At 33.3% G+C, this 22,154-nt stretch overlaps 1 protein-coding gene across 1 annotated transcript in view; it reads left to right on the top strand.

The window, feature by feature from the left end:
* LOC113503453 (phorbol ester/diacylglycerol-binding protein unc-13-like) overlaps positions 1–22,154 on the top strand; it is a 108,771-nt gene that overhangs the window by 44,758 nt on the left and 41,859 nt on the right. Inside the window, exons 2-3 of the mRNA XM_026885433.1 lie at positions 20,399–20,428; positions 20,778–20,883. Coding sequence (XP_026741234.1) covers positions 20,399–20,428; positions 20,778–20,883 — 136 coding nt within the window. The remainder of the gene's footprint in view (positions 1–20,398; positions 20,429–20,777; positions 20,884–22,154) is intronic.

Below are 22,154 nucleotides of genomic sequence, written 5' to 3'. Positions count from 1 at the left end.
AAATATAAATTGTAGAGCAAAATAATGGCGTTGATTTGAAAATTGTGTGGGTCATTATCTAGAGATAATTTCATAGCATAAAACAGGATATTAAGATATCTTCAAATATGAACCGTATAACCAGTACTTAAGATTGCCATTAAATTACGATAATGTTTCGTGAGCCGCTCTATAAAAAGGATTAAACTCATTATGTAATTATAGATAACAGCCAGCTTAAAAAGTGTTCTAATTTTAAAATTCGCAAATAATGTCAGAAGCCATAAAACGATCAAGTCGCGAAAAAAACTAATTGCTTCTATTTGAATAACCCAGTCTCGATGGTACACCGATAAATTTTCAATTATTTTTGATAAGCTACCGTAAAAAGTTATTATTTAGTGAAATTTACTACGCAATTTACATGCACTACACCTATTTGTATTACGTGATCCGGTATTCAGAATCATTTTCTGGTAAGCTCGTGTGCTAAGTCTTAATAACTCCTTAACACGCAACACTGGGCTATTTTAGGTATGATTTCAAGCACACTTTTTAGGCATTCTTTATACGTTGATATGAAAAAATACGGTAGTTTTTTCTTCCATTGTTGGCGCCAGTTAGGCACTGTCGACTGCCGATTCAGTAATAAAAAGTTAGTCGACTTTCAGATGTAATAAAAATAGCCGTGGCGCGAACGTTTGTCACAACTTTGACTACAGTTGGAAACTGCGGTTTTAAATGTGTTTAATTAATGTAGAGCCATATGCTTTTGGCAGTATTAGAGACGGGTGGTTTCTGAATTTGGTTCTTATGTGAAAGTCGTGTAATTGAACTGAGTTAGAAATATCATCGAGGGAAATAGAAGCATGGATTTTATTCTAAGTTTGCAACATTTGTAATAATATTTGTCGTCAATCATTACACCTACCAAAAACGTCATGTAGGTACATGGTAGAGAAAGAAAATGTAAAAAATGATGTACTACTTATTTAGATCTATTTGAATTGAAATAATCAAGTATTGTATAAATAACCAAATTAGAAGTATCTAAATATTTTATCTCCGATAGTTTTATTATCAGTGATCTTCATTTTAATACTATGATCCAACAATAACGTTTCGAGGCATCCGCTTAATCCAGTCTTGTCTCTTTGAGACGCGTTTAGCCTTGTCTGAAGTGAAATCAGAATGAACGTTCATTCATATAAAGCTAGCCTGGTGTTACTATTATCACTTAGAGCGAGACTGTAGTTATGAGAGCGAGATAGGGCTCTACAAAATGCGTATCGTCGTCTCGCTTCTACAACGGTACCAATCTTCTTGTGAACGTTCATGGTACATACTACAGATACCTCTCTTAGACGTATTATTTGAGCTGTCTAGTTGAATACTTTATGTAGGTACCCTGACATTTCTTTGATCCCCATTTTCAGTCGGCTTTGTTCAAAGTTGAACATAATTTTATACTGGGTTGTGTAACAAGGTGTTAAAGGTAAAAATTTATACAAAGTTTGACTTTAAACGAAAGTTTTCCGTTCTGTAATTAACTTTTTGATGGGAATAAATTGCTACCTACTCAAATAGCCCTAAAAAATTGTCGTGTATGACTTCTTTACGTTTATTTTTGAGCGTAGAAAATAGCTTACTGCATTGGACCGAATCTAGATAGAAATATATTTGCTTATGTTCTGACAGGTCGTGCACGCTCAATGGTCTTGGTAAGAGTCTAAAACTCGGATTTTGTGCACCTTGTTTGTCTAAATACGTTTAATTGCGTTTCGTGTTGTAGATAGCTGTACAATTAAGAGTAAATTTTGACTGTGAATATTGCAGTTACTATTTTTGTATTTGTAGCTTTGGTTTGTATGTTAAACAATTTCGGAATTTACGATGTTTTGTTTTCGTTACTTGTGATAACACGACCTGTTCATGAGGTAAATGAGATTTAAAGTCTATCAGGCTTGGCTTGGTCAGCCTAAGCCCATCATCGTGGTAGCAGCCCTTTTTTGTAGCGGCTCAGAATAGTCGGAGGCACCGGATCTCTTTTTTGGTGAAGCGGGACTCATGGACACCTCGGTGATGGAAGCGGTCAATCTCTTATTAACTAAACCTAACCACCATGAAGTGTCTGTGCTGCTTTATTCGCTATAGCCTGAGACAAAAGGCTTTAGACTCTACCACCACCTATAAAGCTAACTGTCATAGTCCTGAAATTCAGACGGCGCGGCGAGTCTCTTTCACAATTCTCTCCCACGTACTTTGTTGCCAAGGATCTTTGTTACCATAGGTGTGATAATGCTGTACAAATGTCTTTTATCCTCCAATCGATGACCCGAACCACAAAGTTCTAAAACCACCATAATTTATCCGTGTATTGTTTAATTTTATGGCTCTTCGTGTACCGTAGGCAAAGAAGTTTTACCATTATAATACTTAATTGCTTATGAGGAGTTTGAAATTATCCTGGTTAAAGTTTTAACGACTTAGTGTGTAGAATCGAAGTGTTTTGGTGACATTTATTTATGTACTTATTTATTTGATTGTGACGTCTGCCTTTAAATGTGTATCAGTATTTTCTGTTTTCAATAATATTCAGAAAAAATACAGTTTGAAGAGCCTTTAATTTACTTATTTGTTAACTCTACTTTTATTTGAAGCTTATTACTACAAATGGTATCCTTTTTTTATTATGTCCTAAAATTGCTATCGTATTGCCTAGAAATTGAAAAAGAAAGTATTATCAAGGAATTGGGAACCGCTGATTTTGTGCAGTTTTTATCAAGACTGGTTTTTACATTACCATTTTTGACTCTCCATTGGTATAAACTGTTTACACCTCCAATGTAAAACAGTGATCTATAAATTAACTTTATATATAATAAATACGCAGTTCATTCCGTGTTTATTTTCTAAACTCAAGAGCTAAGAATAAAACGATCCTTCAAATTACACGAAGCAATCCAATCAATTAAGTGAAACCGTTTTCTCTTGAGAGCGAACTATAAGAGAGTAGTAGATTAGCACGCATATGTACGCATATATTGCATACATTTCATATGCTAATTTATGTAATACAAGTTTACGCAATTGGATTCTCAGCTGCAAATTGTTAGCATAGGTTGTGCGGAGTGATTTAATGAGTATTTAAATAAGGTCTGATATGAATAATAAATAGATTTTAAATATAGAGCCTACATGGTTTTATACTACACAATACGTATACAACTTTTTGCAATGAGTAGGATAGAGTCGTATACTTGCGAGAATGTTCTTGTAGCTGTATTTCCGGTTTTTTTTTTAAATGCAATTTACTTTCGTGTAAATCAAATTTGCCTCTATGTATCAAAGCTATTTTGTCACTGATTTTGTTTGCAGTTTATATATTAAATGCAAACTAACATATTCTTTTAGGGGCAACAGACATAATATCATGTATGAAAATTTTAACGGATGGAAAAACAAGAGCCTTATTAATAGTGTTCCAATTTTACCCTTCAGGTACGAAATCCTAAACATATTTCACAAAGAACTATATAAAGATTTAGTAAACAAAGTCATATATTAACTAAGTTTACGTCAGTTAAGAGTTCAGGCATTCAAAGAAATGTTATGGTCAACTAAATGTTATATTCATGATGTTTTTCTGAAGATTCACCATCGTTAACTGAAGATATAAAAAGTTTGGGGGTATCTAGACGTGTTTTGGTCACAACATTTGGGTAATTCCTTCTTCTGTAAATCCTATAATACGTAGTAGAAGTAAAACAAATGACTCTCTTTTTGTCCTGACTATGATTTGTGAGATCAATGACTCGTAAAAAGTATAAGAGTTACATTAGATCCAAATAAATAGCTCGTTTTTTGTTGTAATCCTCATAAACTTAGGTATTAAAAAAGGTAATTAATTTCTGTAGCAAACATATTGTATCAAGAACACCGTACAATTTCTGCAAGTGTTCTATTGTAGAGTACAAGAGCAGTCTATTAAATTATAAATCGTTCAGTAAATAACAACAAAGAGGTTATTAGCTAAGTCCCAACCCCTTTATCGGTCTCTCGCACTCTTGCTTCACATATTCGCAAAACCGTCGTACTACCTAAGGCTTAGACCGCACTACCGTGAAACCGCAGCGGTTTTCCCCGCGACCGATTTTAAAACCGCAAGCTGGTACGGTTAGCAACAAAAGAATGAACAGAATTGAATTAAAATACAGAATATTTAATAGAGCTCAAATGGTTTAGGTTCAACATCAATGGTTTTTAGGAGATTGTTGTGATCTGGCATCAAAATAGAAACAAAAAGAAGAAAAAAATTACAAATAGTTGACGCACTGATTTATAATAGCTGACCAGTAACACTCTGATTGCATAAAACAATTTTTTTTTGCCGACTATATAAAAGGAATGGCGGGAAAAAACAACAAGTACAAGCGCTTGGTTTAGTTTTTTAAAGTCATAAGTCATGAATAAAATCGAGGTTACTGTAGTCAACCCTAAGCCTAAAATGCACGAACATTTTACAACGAGAAACGACCCATTTCCGCTATGACCTATTTACGAAATAAATATTAGCCGAGATTTATTGTTATACGGTCCTACTAAAAATCAGTTCTAACTGTTTACGATGCTGTGTTTGACAATAAGAATCAAGATAAAATGTATCAGGAAACTTTCTAGAAATACTTTTTATGTTTACGTCAAGCCTTCAAGCATTATAAATATGTGTCAATGGTAATTCATTATTAAATATAATATTTATAGCAAGCAGCCTATAATATACGTCCCACTACTCTAGCTAGGACAAATTTTAGCAATCCAGGGGTTCTCAATATGTTATTTATAACCGCTTGCCAGTGGTGTCAGTATGAATTATCTAAAAAGTACCTGCACACATCTTAAGGACAAATTTTAGCAATCCAGGGGTTCTCAATATGTTATTTATAACCGCTTGCCAGTGGTGTCAGTATGAATTATCTAAAAAGTACCTGCACACATCTTAAGAAGGTGAAATTAGTACTTTGTTACGACAATTTACATCAAAGCTGGTGAAACGGTTAGTCAAACCTAGTAGCTTAAAAGTCCCAAAGTAATTTAAAAACTTGCAGGTTGATGCAGAAAAGATTGTAATTAAACTTTGTCTTAAATCGCGATAGCAATCACTGCGATCCGTGCCTTTTTGTTCCTACATTGGCTGTTAGCAATTATAGTACATTGTCTTTTTTCTTTGTTAGTTAAACACTGTTATTATTTCAATTAATGCTGTATAACTCGGGTATCTATAGTTTAACTTTTATGATAAATCTACAAATAATGTTTTATCAAAGTACCAAAAATGTGATTAATCAAAGGTTATCATGTTAAAAGTTGTTTTGTCAGAATCTTTCAAATGTATTGAACTGACAAATTAAAGTCACGTTATTAGTCGAACAGAAATGTCTTTTTCATACTTTTAATATTTTACGAAACGAAACTCGCACTAAGGTTTTTATTAGTTGCAAAAAAATAAATCACTTGAATAAAGACCCCCATACTGAGAACAAGCATTTATCTATTACATAAAAGCTTGTCCTATGCGTTGATCACGAACATAGGTTTTGGAGTATTGTCGTCTATCCGTGCTGTCATTATTCATCGTATTACTATAACATTGTTTAAGCTATCCGTTCAACATATTACACCGACTCAACCAGCGTAAGCGTTCTGAGAAATGTACCTTGTGTGGGGGCCCAGGTGTACGGGTAATAATAGGTTAGCTTCACCATCGCTCACGTCTGTCACTATCTTAGTAAGACATTAGTTCAGCTCGTTACGGGAATCGCACCGACACATCTAGCCGAGCTTGGTATTCCACCCACGATCCGTCTTCACACGTTTTTCTGTCTTTCCCTGTTTTTAAACTAGTATTGTTTTTCTTTTGTTTTGTTTTTACTTGTGAAACTAAATTCCAGAAAGGAGGATTCTATTTTTTTTTATTTAATTAAAATTCTTGGTATTGGTGTATAATTAAAATATTAATTATAAAATATGTCTTAAAAAAAAAGTTTTTGATATCCAACTAAATAAAGAGAAATTGTGCTATTATTTTATTTGCATTGTAGAATTCTAAACAAGTGTGAACGCACGGTTAAGTGCGAGTCCATCTCACAACAAGCAAAGCATTATTGTCGATTCTTCGGAATAAAATTTTGGAGTACTGGCCACAAAGCTACAGACCGCTTAGAAAACCGTATAAATAAAAAAAGAAATCTAATATATCACGTCGCGAACATTTTCGGTACAAATCGACCTTTTAAAGTGTACCCTCCATTTGTTATTAGTCCTTTTAGATCCCGCACCCTTCAATGCTTGCCTTTATAAATGCGATTCGTAAATCTTTGTCCATTCGTTCAAAAGTTTAAAGTGTTCGAGAAGAGGTTTTAAAGATCGTTAAGATTTTTTGTTTGTAAACTAATTAATCTAGTTCTAAGTAGATTAGGTTCTACCGGTAAAACCGGAGTTCTTTAGGCATTTAAGTAAGTTGAAAGTAGCGAAAATGTACCTGATTTATTTGACATTTTTTTTTTATATTTAGATCCGGCTGGGCCAACCCCTCAGCCAAACCCTCTATTGTTTTCGACAGACAGATAGACTGACATTAGCATTAACGTTTTTTTAACTAGTAAGTAAAAAAGTAGGAACATACCTTCGCTTATAGGCGAAAGGACGATTAAGGGTCGATATTATTATAGTCTCATGAACCAGACAACCCTTAAACTATAACTTAAACGTGCTATTCTGATGGTGCCGTACAAAACATTTTTTATTGGCACAAAATAAATTCTTCAAAAACCAAAGCCTCAATAAAATTTAGTTTTTATGATGTAGGAATTAAATCCTAAAAAAGCAAATATTTTATTCAAAACAGTCCTATTTTATAATAGGGACTTAAATAAACATTTTTCATACAAATTCCCTCAGCTTAACGTATACAAACATGGCTCCGTCATATTGTATGGGATGGTACTGAATAAGTTATGTTGAGGAAAACTTTTCGACCTTTTCATCCATTTTCATTTAAGCGCGGAAATGATAGTTTGGTACATTTTGTACTAGTTTTTTTCTTAACTTTATAGTTAAATGTTTGCTATAGATGATTGTTTGCTTTTTGCTTTTGTTTTTATAGTTCCATTGCAAGTGGCAAAACGGGGCAATTATTAAGGATCTGTTGTCTGGTGATCTGATAATCCGCCTGTAATATGCTTCTTAAATAATTCGACTAATATTATATTGAGACGAGTACCTAAACTATGTAAACTTATTTTGCGTGGTATATGCTTCAGAAGCCACCTTCTTAAACTCGGGAGAGTAGTGTTTTATTATTGAAATTCTCTGCTCCTGGATGAAAAGTGTCCATGGATTTTTTACTTATAGATTGTTTTTAAATATGTACGTAACAAATACGACTATTGGTCTAGTAGTGTGATTTAGAACACATAAGAATGTGTTATTCAGATAAAGGTACCTACTACACATTGTCAAAAAATAGCAGACAATACAGAAATTCTGATACTTTCTTGTACTTAACACGTCGAGTGTACACAACAGGGAAAAATAAGGTACATTAGAAATATTTGATGTTATTTGCTATTGAAGGGTCTTTCGTACTCGATATAATATTTATCAGAAGGAAAACTGTAGGAAGTGTCACACTCATGTAACTTAATATTTGCTGTATTTATGTTTTGTGGAAATATTTTGTATAGGTATATTTTATAAAATAAATCATATTAAATTATCGTTTGCTGAAAGTCGTGTTTCTACGAGTATGTAGACGAAGAGGTGGTAAGGGAGTAAAAATATCATTTGTTTGAAAACTGATTATACCAGCAAAACATAGTACATATGTACATTCAAAGACAATCATCCTGTTTCACAATCGCGTAACAGACAAAAAAGGCGGACGCTGAAATAAATTCACAAAGATGGTCTTTCTATGATTTCCAAACATCAGACCTTTTAATACGGAATCTTCTACAAGAAAATCTTGTTTGACAAGTCTCGTGATACAAGTATGAGTAGATTCAGTGGGAGCTATGAGCTCTTTAGGAATTCAACTTGTACGATCAGCAACATAATTCTTTTAACACAACAGCACACAATCAAATTCAATGAATTTTGAATAGTTTTAGGTATAAAATGGCTGATTATCCACCATCACTTAAGTGGTTTAGAGTCCTTTCAAAGGAGTAACTGTCTGCTAAGAGTTCAGTATCGCGTCTGTATGTCTCTTCTCTCCGTATTGTAAAATATAAGAAATTAGTTAAATCATTTCAACCACCAAATCCTACATGTCGCTGAAAGATATAAGTATTTTGCCAAACTGATTGTTTAAACAGATTTTTGATACTGACTGTACTGTAGCGTCATACCGGGTGAATTTATTACACTTTTATGAAGCGTAGTTGTGAGATTTTGCTCGATTTGAGTTGTTATAAGGACAGGTTTAAGGAATAGTTATTTATATGAAACACAAATTATAATTATTTGTGTTGGCTAATTACTTTTTTTCTAATGTTTGCAATTTAAAACTGTTGGATTGAATGAATGAGTTGGATTGGTTTACATAGTGTTAAATAGATCTATTAGTTTATTTTTCCTAAACGCATACATTCATTGATTGTTACTCAGTGCTCAAAAATATAATTTTTAACTGAATAAAAAGTAGAGTATATAGAGTCTGTCCAACAATTTGAATGTAATTAAATTAAATAAGACTTATCCGACTCAAAAAATATCATAAACAAATTTGTCCATACCATTTTGATTCCTAACAAAACTAGTTGAAAAATGGCTAAAAAAAAGAAAATAAGCAAATAGAAACCTCTTTTGAAAATCGCCTTTCATTCATTCCGTTCACATGGGTAAACCATTTCAGTATTGTTTTTGGCACTTTTTTATTGCTTCTAAATCCATAGTTTTACGTAGAAAATATTGAAGGGGATTTACTGGTTTCTCCCGGGCTATAAAAAAGGCTAGGTAGTGTAAACGTGTCACGCGTTTGGCACATGTGATAAATAGCGATTTTTTGTGAAAATGTAATTTAATATCATGTGATACATCACATGAGCTTAAATAGTTTGGATGATTTATGGCTGTTTGACTCATTTTTTATTCTTTGCAATGTATCTAGATATAAAAGTAAAAATATTTGAAAAGTCCTTTTCGACGGCTTAATGTAGAGACCAAAAAAACAGGAATGGTTCAGCTTACCTTGTGAGTCTTGCATACAAAATCATGCATAGATTCACAAAACCTCCACGGTTTATATATAAGACGACGAATTGTTGATAAGTGACAATTGATAACTTGTACACGATGAGGTTACAAGAACAACTTTAATAAGTAAAATACCCTAAAAATCAGGTTTTCAATTTCCGTCGCGGTCTATTTAATATTCATTCTACATGTTATTTCTGTTGGGCTCCAGAAAGTTCCAATACACTTATTCTCGTACATACCTACAAAATGAAGTGAACCACTTAGGTTAATCATAGTCCGAAGCTAATCTCATATTAAGCTGATATTCGGTATGAAGCTAGGTGTAATTACGTAAGTTCTTCTTAAGAGATTAATTACACGACTTCTCAAAAAAGGAGAGTTATGTTTTCAGGGTTCTTTGTGTTTATTTACTTATGTAGCTAACTGTAAGGACATCAGAACTTTTTAACCTAAACACACTGCCAAATCTCATACGATGCAAGTTTGATATTGAATGTTTAAAGAATAAAGGCGTGTCTATCAAATATCATTTCGTCATATATTGAAGAAAGTTAAACTTAATGCTCCTGATAAAACTGTTAATATTTACAAGGAAAAGATTTAAAGTGACATTACGGTGAACTTTGACAAAGTTCCGTTGTTTGTTTATAAAGGAAATCCGAGAAATAATCTCCTCTTTAACACGTCATGGACTGTAAATGCTGACCGGTCGTTTTTTGTTTTAATCCAGTATGTTTATGAGCGCAGAGGGCAACGGGATATTTATAATTAAGGTGAAACTCTAATTAAGGTGCTAGTCATTATTATTAGAAGAATCGAAGCGAAGCGAAAGAGGTTACAGCCCTACTAGCCACGTCAAGTTTTATACAATAGGAAGTGTCAATAGAAAACATTCGAATGTATGAAGATGACAATTCAAAGTCACATGACTTTTCCAAAAGAATTTATATACATTTGAGCGTTGCTACCCGACGTGAACGAGTGTAAAATTGTCACTTAGCTGGAGAGGTTATAGTACGTATGGTACAATAATATATGGTACTTTATGTGTATACGGTCCAAATTTGCACTAGCGGCAATGGATTTTGATTTACTGCTTCCTCGATCAGTGTGTTCAATATCCTAGTTTCCTCCTTAATTTAAAGTGCTAAAGCAGCCATATACTATAAAAATGTAGCAACCTAACTATTTTATATTCGTCGCTTAACACAAACATAATTCAAACGTCTAAGCTATCAAATTCAAGCGGTTATGACCCTTAGTGGCTGTTTTCCTATCGTAAATCTCCAACGCATGCGCCGTTAAAATGTTTTGAGACGCAAATGGGTTTTGCTTGGGCGATTCTTAAAAGCAACGAATGGTCGGCTCAAAATTACCAAACCCTTATAATGATCGTGGTCATTTGTAAGCCTTTTGGTAGAATTGCGCCGCGGTTGTACCTTTCGGCGATTTCAATGCGTCTTAAGTAATTAAGGTTATAAATGTACGGGTTGAATCTATCATTTGTTATATTTATTTGGGTGTCCAAGTTTGAGTTTGGGGGAATAGTTTAGGTACTATCAATCAGCCAATCATAGTCCACTGCTGGACATAGGCCTCTCCCAATTTACGCCACAACACCCGGTCCTCCGCCTCTTAGGTACTAACTGGATTATATTGTAACTAGTTGTTAGGTAATACTGGTTTTATTTGTTAAAGCTTTTTACGTAGGATGAGACTAATTTAAAAGGGCATAGGTATGAATTAAATACAGGGTATCCAGTAAATAGCACGACATACTGCAGGGGATGATAGCTGGGGTCACTACCTATCAATACAACACAATATATGTTCAGCAAAATCTTACGGATTTACAGTTTTACAAAATTTTCCGAAAGGCCGAAATATCTCTACCTTGAAACAGATATTTAAGCATCTCATAATGAAAAAATCCTTTTCTACTACTTTTTTTTTACATCAAATTATTTGTGATATATAGCCTTTTTTCTATCACAGACAAGAATGTTTTCAAAAAATACAATTTTTCGTTTAAATTTGCACAGAACTATTTCTTAGGGAGGTCCCAACCACAAAATAAATTCATTTTTGAGAATCTGTCACCCCCGTCTGTTGATCTTATACTGTAATAATCTAATACATGTAATTGTTTAAATTACAGGGTCACTTCCTATGAAATTACCCTGTGATTTAAAAGAGACACAAAGTGTACTTTTATCAATTCAATAAGTTGAAGTTTAGTAATCAAATCAGTTCCACACCCGACAACGCAGCTCTGTTTTGCCTCGGCTCATTAATAGAGATTCCGGTCCAAGACTAGTAGAAATCATCAAAATCAAGAGTATCTATTTCAAGTTTGCAGGCGGTTTTCCAGGCAGTTTCATGAACCATCCTCGTAAAGTAAATAAAATTATAATATTATAGAAAAAACGCACCTAACACTTTATACAGTACATATATATACACCATATACAAACAAACGGTAAGGTAAACCCGTCACTTTGTTCAAGTATGTTTTTTTAAGTCAACGTGTTATGACAATGAATGGCTTCAGCAGTAATAACATTATGCATCGATGCACTTCGCGATAACTCCTTCCCTTGTTTACATTGTGAGTAATATGTCTATGAATAGGTAGTTAGACAAATAATGGTATGTATATTTGTGATACTACACAGTATTACACATATATCTATATCTATCTTCAAGACCCACCAAATTATGTTAAACCGTGATTTTGAATATTTCAACGGTCTGGTTTATGAGATGCAGTCTTTGGTCATACAGAAAGATCGCCATAGTAACAGGTTTCGAATTTTACCTTTTGGGTATAACAGTAAAATGGTTAATAAACTTTTAACTGTTAAATCCTAACCTTCACACGTTGTCAATTTCAATTAAAATAAAATGCCAAGTTACGATTTAACGTAAAATAAACGAGAACGACATTGTTTGTTATTTGATGACACCCGCGGGTGTCACTCTAAACTGCTGAACATTTTGTGGCCAAAATCAACATTACGCGGACAGAATAATTTGTTTCAGTTTTAACTAAGCACGAAAGAGTTTTGCATTGAAGCGATTACACCATTGTGCGTGAGTATTGTTTACTGTTTGCTATTAACCTAGCCTATAACACAACATTTCTTAATGAAATAAAGAAAAACGTCATTTAATGTTATGAGATAGCATAGTTCTGTTCTTAATTAAGTTTTAAATATTATTTGAAGCTTGTATATTTTAGTATTTAATAAAAATTACTAAACATTTGAAACAAATAAAATATGCTAATCCTGTCGAAAGACGGTCTAACGAACGACTTAAGAGAGAAATCTTTTCATGAGCAAATTGTCAAGTATAAATTTTACGACCTGATGTTTTATTTTCATTATTTTATGTTATAGCAGCAAATACCACAATCGTCTGTGTAGAGTAATTTCTAACAGTCTAGCAGTCACGGTGTGCTATCACGGATAGATGAGAACTGGCAGTAAATCCTATGTGATAGCGTTCTATTGTCTTTTGACGACCTCCGTGGTCGAGTGGCGTACGCACCGGTTTCAAGGTGTCGCTAGATCTGAAGTCCCGGGTACGATCCCCGGTCGGGTCAATGTAAAAATTCACATTTCTACATTGTCTCGGGTCTTGGCGTTTGTGGTACCTTCGTTGTATCTGAATTCCATGGCATATGTGCTTTAGCAACTTACTTTGGGTTCAGAACAATGTATGTGATGTTGTCCGTATTTATTTATTATTATTGCCCAGTTAAGGTACGCAACCCTAAACAATTGAAAGTATCTTTTTTGTTCCTCAGAAATCTTTTTTGTTTTTCGATGGAACATTTTATTTCGAACTAAAAAGAGTGTACCGTGTGACAAGTGTCAGTCTGACATCCCAGTTAGCGCGACGGCTGTGCGGTGTAAACGTCAATCATTCGTGAGTTACAGTTTTCCATACCAAAATGGTTTTACGGAAAACTTTGGAAGATTGAATAAATGATGAAACTTATAAAAAAATGCTTGGCGCTTGACAAAATACTAATATCGTCCCAAAAAATAATTATTTTTATTTTTATTTATAAATCCTTCTCAGCTTGTCTGCAATCTGTTCTGTAGCGTTTCAAGCCCATTGTAGGTATGCAGCTATGCAACTACATATTTATGTTACTCAAATCCCTTATTCATGTGATGTGCAATAAAGAATGTCCTATTCTATTCTAGGTCACTTGGTTGCCATGGTTACGTTGTTTCAATGTAACTATATTTTCAATTAGCAATCAAGTTTGTTTGTAACAGTTACATATCACGTGTCACTGTTGTCGGACAATTCCCTGTACTAGCTACACGGCCAGAATAATTTATAATTAGCCCGAGTTTGGACAGTCCGGTACAAAAGTCTAGCTACGATTTGATTGCATTGCAACAGGGCTGGTTGAAAATAAATGGGTGTAGAAAGAGTTGTTAGGGTTTTTATTGCTTTATACTTTAATACTGGCTGTAAGCAAACCATGTATGTTACAATCGTGTAAACAATGTTGTATGTATATGTACCATTCCTAGTTCTTGTTTTAAAAAGAAGTTAGTTCAAGGTAGTCTTAATTTAAAAAATGAAAATTTGAAACAATTATTTATCTTTAAGAAACTTTTTGTGTATCAAACTTTTTTTAACTGTTTGAAGATCTAGAAATTAAACGAGAGAAAGTCATAAGACATGAAAAGTAATCTAAACTTGTATTGGGCAACAAGTCAAAAAACGTAATCGCTCTTTTGTTTTTAATTAAATATTTAACTTAAGACCAAGAGTAATGAGACCGAGTTTTGTCTGTGTTTTGATAACGTGTTTCTGAAAGTTTTTTAAGGCAATTATAAAATACAATATTCGGTTGAATAACTAGAATTTATGCAAAACTAACACGTGTGGATTTTGAATTGCGCCACGAGTTCCAAAAAGTTTTTAATCAGGAGTACATACAATGCAACTGTTATTTAACTTTTAAGAGAAACAGATTTAAGTTTTGCTCAAACCAAACGTATGGTATCCTTACTGTGAAACTGGACGGCAATTTGTTACCTTTTTATTATCATTGTAAAGTGTAATTATTTATTTTTCTATTTTCAGTAGACTTAAAAACAGATAAGGTTCTCAATAAGTCGGGTCATTTATTTATGTTTGTTACGTCGATTTTGTTTCATTTAACCTGTAGGTCCAATAAAAATTTCATTAAGCTTGGCTTAGTGGTTTTTATTTCAAGACGATGAGAACGCTTTTTTTTGGTTAAAATTCATTATCTAGTTTTATGTCTAAAATAGTATGGTTTTAAGAATTCATGTGCGCGAATAATTTTCCTCAGTGATGGATAGCTTGCTGACGAAGTCAAACCAATCTATATATTTTGTCGAATCAAAAACGCGAAATATAAAGAAAAGTAATCGTTTCAATCGCTGTCAACACAAACGAATGTTGGTACAATCAAAGCGACCATTCCGTTTTTCAATTCCGTATACAATATCAAGCCTATTATTCGCGAACAGATAAATCCGTTGTAGTTTATTTACGCCGAGAATTCCATTAATGAAATGGCGCTTATTTAAATTTGTTCGGCGGCTTTCGGTGGTTGGTCTTTGTATGGCAAGGGGCCGACATAAAACCATGTTGACGGTTCGTTTCGTTACAAAAACGATGAAGTTGTTTCTTCGCTTCTCGCATACGAAATATAGACCTGCCTTAAGGACTTACGAAAGTGGTATTTGCATAAATTAGTTTGTATTCTGAGGTGTGCTGTCGAATATTTATGTTTTAGAGAGGTTTTTGGAACTTTACTGTTTAAAAGTTTTGTACGTATAGTCTTATTTTAATAATATTACCTCGTTACCTCTCGGGAAATCTGTCAAAGATCGCTTTTCATCCAAAACTCGTTCTTACTGATTGGACTTGTGACGAGATACACTCTAAGTGCTATATTCAAAAAGCCTCAAAAACTAAGTATGTTGAAGTTGAAAATGAGACTCGACGCTGTACGGCCGGTAGGGCCCCCGCGTGAGGCAAGCATTTGTGTGATCCACGAATGCTTGTTCTGAGTTTGGGTGTCTTGTGTATGACTTGAACATTTGTGCATTCATCGAGACATAGTGATAATAAAAACAAACATAAATTGCTATTTGAATATTTTTCATGTCCTTGAAAATAAACCAGGACAGTAAAATAAGTTAATAAAATAAACTAGGGTAGTGGAAGTCAGACGAAAATATAACAAGTAAAACTGAAATGAACATTCCTACAGATAATGAACTTAGAGACCGAAAAATATAAAGTTTTTAAAATACTTTTTATATGAACGAATAAAAAAATATAGCAATGATATATCTGGAAATATGCATTTAATTTTATACGTCTTTATAAGGTAACAGTTAGTAACTAACCTTATTTATTTGTTAGTAGGTATACATTTGAACAGATTTACATATTTGTTAAAATGATTAATTTTATGCCAAACTCATATACATCATGTTTAATTTATGTTTTTAGGTAAAGCTTTCCCAAACCTTAATCGCTTATAAAAACAAAAAGGAATCTACAAAATCAAAACATCCATCATCATTAGAATATTTTATAAACTAGCTGTTGCCCGCGGGTTTGCCCGCTATAATTCGAAAATAAAATCGGGATAAAGACTATCCTATGTGTTAATCCTATCTAAAATCTACCTGTGTACCAAGATTCGTCTACATCCGTTCAGTAGTTTTGGCGTGAAAGAGGAACTAACATCCATACATCCACACATACAAAATTACGCATCTATAATATTAGTAGGAAGATAGACGTTAAGGTAACATATTTAGGGTACATATTGTTTGTATAGGTTGAATCATAAAATGCCCAGTTTTTGACCCTGAGCGACCCTTTTGAAAGTATGGCGTAAATATTTTAGTTTTACGACCTTCCTCTGTATGTATTAGAAACGCTCGTCAATTGAAATAATGAATGACGATATTGAACTTTAACTGTGTGAAAATATAGTTGCTTTTAGTATGAAATTTCTATGGTATATACGCGGTTTGTACTTGTGTAGTTAGGACGTGATACATGACCCCTTGTAAACAAAGGATAGGGTCCAGTTTTTTCTTAATCCAAGGTAATTAAAACCATTTTAATTGAGTTTTCGTTCGTTCGTTTTATTTTTATTTATCTCTACTAATATTATAATTGTGAATATAAGTTTATTTGTTACGCTTTCACGCGATAAGTACTTGACCAATCATCATGAAACTTAGCACAAATATTCTTGGACGGACTAGAAGTAGCAGAAAGCTCACTTAAAACGGCTTAACAAAACCGTATTGAGCTTAACAACAATATACCACGCGCTTCGAGTCCCGGGGTAAGCAAGTAATAAATAAAAGTGAGCATACCACTTTGTTTTTCACAATAATTTACATTGTTTATAATAATTATGTGTGTATTATTAATAAAACCCATAAATAAAAGAACGTAATTTCCTTCTACAAATTAATTTACAGTAACAAAATCATAGCTATCCTTCAAAGCAATCACAAAATAAACAAGCCGACTAGGCGACTGCCACACAAACAACTTTATAACTGGCCGAAGAGACAAGCAAACACTCAAACAACTCTTCCTTACATTTAATTAGAACAGTTTCTGAAAGTTGCTTCAATAAACTAACGGAGACAACTTCGCGAGAGTGCCATTTGCATACGTACGTACAAAAGACGTGTAATCCTCTCTGCTTCATACAAATTGCATGTAGTTTGGCGCAGACTTACTGATCGCGGGGCCTACACACTGGAAATAAACTTTCGGGGATTATTCACACTCTCAACTTAGAGTAAACACAGACTTAAAAAAATGCAGCAAGTAGAAGTTGGTATTTTTTTTGTATTTAACAACAATTTTACCGTTAAAAAAGATTTTAAAAAAGCATTATTATAAATGTTTTATGTCAATTATCGTATTAGTGTAGGACGTCCTCAGGCACGGTGGAGTGATGACTTGCGCAAGACGGCTAGCAGGAGCTGGATGCGAGAAGCCGAAAATCGATCTCAGTGGCGTGCACTTGGAGAGGCCTATGTCCAGCAGTGGACTGCGATAGGCTGATGATGATGATGATGATGTCAATTATCATCACATCAATGACCTTAAATAACCCACAGCTAGGACTCCTTTATTTATGGTATCCTCCTCTGTTTCTTGCGGTTCGCATTCGTCCTATTCCCACTTGTATTTATTATATTAAATACATAAAAAATATTTAACAAATAATACCTTACTGTAAATGCCCCACCAGGGCCCTCTAAAAGGAAGACAAGCAACTGTCGTATCGATATCGATGTATCGAGACGTATGACTAGGCTTCGACGTTTGGTCCTAGGCTTCCTGTTCAGTACATACATATATTATTTTTTCAAATAAAAAGAAAGAACAAGCGAATAACTACGCTTCCCCACCCTAGAGGTTATAAATGAAAATATCACCACGAATTTCCTTCAGCAGAGCTCGCTAGCAGTTCGGCCCAACTCACTAAGAACACTTTTAAAGTCTTAACCAAAGATCTTTCGCGCCACAAACTATGTGATATTTAAATAGCATTCTGTTTGAAACGATGCCAATATTTATTCGACGTCGCTTGAAAAATTGTTGAAGCTTAGAAATATTTTACATTCCACTTTTTGTTTATACACTTTGTGTACAAAAGGACAAATTTACATACCTTATTCTCGTCGGCGCTACGCCTTTGTGTGACCTTTCTGCGGTAATTTTTATTTGCATGCGAAAATACAAATGGCAACATGCCGCACGTAGTTAAAGGACTTTCAGAAGTATTTTATTGACAACCTGCTGGGTAGACTGTACTGTGTGTTGTACCGGTTTCATTTTAGAAGTGTAATAAACTGTTGTATGTAAATCGGATCGTTTACGACCTTCTTTTTTGGGTTAATAAAAATAATAAAACGTGATTGTTCGGGAATTCTCTGCGGTTGTGTAATTTAAATGATTTTGTTTAGTATCCATGTTTTAGGATTTATTTTGCGTTTAGAAACGTATAAGATTTTAGTATTGATGTTATTACTCGAAGTTAATCTTCTGGCAATTGCTTTTTTGTAAATTAATGAATTCTGTTAACATGTATTCAGCAATATTACATACATTAAAGTAGCAAACAAAAAGAATAAAAAAACTTCAATGGTTTGAACCGTAAGATCTGCAAACACGAAAATAAACAAATTCCTATTTAATCCAAAAATTTGTCTTGTATTTACAAAACTATAATCCTTAATACATTTATCTAAAAACCACACAAACTTAACTCTAATATTTAAATGCCAAACTAAAGCGTTGTTGTGCGAGAGCTGTTCACAATGAGCTAACTTTAAACTCCTTCGCTAAGTCCGAGACCTCGGCTTCGTGGGATTTGATAAATTGATATAGATTGTGGATAGTTAAAGTTTTTGTGTACCTGTTGTGGGTAAACCCATAGGGATCGGCTTACAAATAATGGAGAAACTTTCATTTATCAAAGTATTAATCAGATATTTTTGTTTGACAAACAATCGTTATTCATTTCAAGGGTTTGGGATTTGTTTCTGTTATTATAAGTTGCTGATATTGGGATAGGTATGTGTTTTTCACAAACATGTATTAAAAGTTCTATAAATTTTGTTAGACTTAAATACCACGTCATATTGTTATTAAAGGTGATATTCTACCTATGATTATAACATGCTTCAAAATAACGTAGCATTCCGCGTACGGAAGCTACGTGCTACGATCACAAATGCTACTTGCTACGGCTACGAATGTCACAAACTAAGCTACGACTACAAATGCTGTATGCTACGATATCTCAACACTCTTCAATTCAGCTCTAAAAATAGTTTAAAATCAATTGACAGCTGTGATTTGGCTAAATTCTAATTTCCTACTATGTTTAATAGCTGAATAGTATATAATTAGAGCCTAATTTTCGACATAGTTTCTTTAAATAATAAATAGAGTTCTACGGACATTTTAGTCCATCGACCACGTTTTCTTAATCTTCAATAAGTCGTGGTGGGGTACTTCATCGATTGCCGTAACTATTCTCGTAGTTGTTACAGTTTACACGCAAGCATTGCACGTGGCTTGTAGGCCTTTTTGCTTACTTAACGTCAAAGTTATGTTGAGTTAGTGATTTTTCTTGCACAGTTACTGTATTACCGTCGTAACGGTTTGTGAGAGGGTTGTTTGAAAGTGCCTGTGTTATTACTGAATTGATAGTGTTGGTGAAGTTATTCGTTTGTGTGTGTGTTTATCTTCAAATTTAACTTTTGAAGGCTCAACTTTTTATGGTAACTACTTCAACAGGGGCGCAAATTGTGTAATACTAAATTTAATTAATTTTAATCGTTTAAGTAATCTCGGTATGATTTTTACTTCTTTTAAATAAAAATAACATGTTTTCACAAAATATGACTCTGGTGCATACTTTAATTTGATGTCACCTAAAAGTAACCCAAACTATGGTTAAAACACAGCACACCACACTACACTATACATTTAACAAGAAAATAGTGACCAACAACACACAAAACAGAAGGAAAAATAAAGCGCTATTCTGCAAAAATCTTTCTATTAAAAGTAAGTCTAGGGATTAATTCTGCAACGAAGTTAGAGTAGAAATAAAATAAACAGTGCAGTAACTGTGCAACTAAAGTTAAGAACTTCAGTCTTCAGGACTGAAGCTTACAGTTTCAGCAGTCCCCGTAACTTAGATTCAGGGTATTTTAGAACGTTGACCTCTTTGGGGTCGACGGAATAAAATATCCGATTGTTCGTGTTTTGATGTTATTCCCGGCGTTTTGATTTCTTTGTGGGGATCATGGTCATAAATAGCCTTGTTTCGGAAATAAAGTTGGGGCCGGGATGGTTGAGCTGTGTAACTACTATATTATGATAAATAACACATTTTTCATACAAACATGGCCAGGGTTTGTATGAAAAAAAATATTGTTTGTAAATAAAAACAATACCTACTTATTGGATTTATTTGATAGATCGCTTCAAAGAACCTTCTGCAAAAATTTGATAGTGTCTTGTGTGATATTAATCATGAAAAAGTCTGTTGAACATAATTATTAATAGTTATTTTGTTTCTTTGTTACAGTGAAAAAGGCGCGCTATGTTTCCATGCAAGGTAATTAATTTATTTACTTCTTAACATAAGTATTCTTAAGCGATATTTAAAAAATCTATTATTAACGTAATTTCGGAATATAAATACCGATTTCTTTCAATTTTCAAAGAATAGTCTAAGCAATCAACCAGTTTTCAAAGTTTTCATTATTGTTTAATATCCAGTTTCAAATAGAACATTCAATATTTCGCTATTTAACTTTCAGCATTCATTAGGCCTTTGATTGACGTTCTATTCCAAGAACTATCCATATAATTGGTTTTTTTCTTTGTATGCGAGCGACCACCTTGCATGTTTCGGCAAGCTATTTTGAACTTACAAGTTTACAACATAAGGTTCTTTTTTGTAGGAGTACAACAGTTCAACACTTACGTGACACTCAAACTGCAGAATGTCAAGTCGACGACGGTGACAGTTAAGGGTCCGACTCCATGCTGGGAACAAGACTTCCTATTGTGAGTATTTTTAACACTTTATTTAAACCTGCATGCAATTTTAGACTCTAAGTCTTTTAGAAAAGGCCGAAAATGGCCTATATTCTTGAGTTTTCTTGTAATGAAATTATGTAAATTTTTTATGTAGGAATTTAGTATAATTAGTGACACAAATATTTATGGCATTTGATAAAAAAATAACTACTGAAATCTTGAGCTTCGACCTAGATGTATGTAAATAATTCCAAAACTGTGTGACCTACAAATGTAACAAGCTGTTAAATCTAACTAATTAGCTAACTTCACATGGTTTGTTAATTTCACTTAATAATATTCCACAACTTTCATACAACGCCATCTAGTCCCAAAATAGTCAAAGCACGTGTAGTATTGTTGTACTTGCATCATAGTATTAGACAACTGATAAACATTTACGTATTTTTAAATGTATTCGAGTAAACACATAATATAAGTTTATAAATAACATACATTATAAAACAAATGGATAAAATTTGTCTCGAGCGGGAATCAAAAAGACGAATCGAATTTTGATGTAGACATTTGCGTACTTACTTGATAGTTACTTACTTTGGAGAATTGCTACAATATCTTAACAAATTTTAGCCCTTTGTTATTCTGATATTTAAAATATAAATATTATTGTAAAGTTTCATTAAAATTAAATCAGTAGTTCATACGTGAAAGAGTAACAAACATCCATCCATACATAACAAACTTTCACGTTTATAACATTAAGTAGGATTGAAACTATTGGCACTTTGTATTCAACAGAGAGTAGAGTTCACATGTCACAGGTATTGTTAATTATTGAACCCTACAAATGTCGGGGGACAATCTGTGAGCAAAACAAAAGGCATCATGGGATGTTGTTGGTGGCGGTCGCAAATACCTACTTGCCATTCCTAACCGCGTTTTAGGGTTGGCAGAAATCTTGTAACGGTAGAGTATGAGGTTTTTAACTTATATAAAAGAAGAGTTTTTTTATATGTAGAGTTTCTCTACAGAACAATGGTTATTATGTGTTTTAAATTACTAGTATAAATGGATTTTGTTGTTTTTTTTACGAAAATATATTTAGATTCTTAAGATGTAACGTAGTAAAATTTTTAACTCTCTTTTTTTTTATAGGAATTAAAACTTTTCAAAATTGTGTTCGTTCAAGTATTTCTTATTTCTGTTCTCATATAACTGTCATGTCCTACTAAATATTGATTCCTTTTGTAATAAATTCCATAGTTCAATACCTAATCGATTTAATAAATTTAGTACGT

Source organism: Trichoplusia ni, chromosome 19 (genome assembly GCF_003590095.1).
Source record: "Trichoplusia ni isolate ovarian cell line Hi5 chromosome 19, tn1, whole genome shotgun sequence".
Classification (NCBI taxonomy): domain Eukaryota; kingdom Metazoa; phylum Arthropoda; class Insecta; order Lepidoptera; family Noctuidae; genus Trichoplusia; species Trichoplusia ni.
This window is presented reverse-complemented; position numbering and strand designations above follow the sequence as displayed.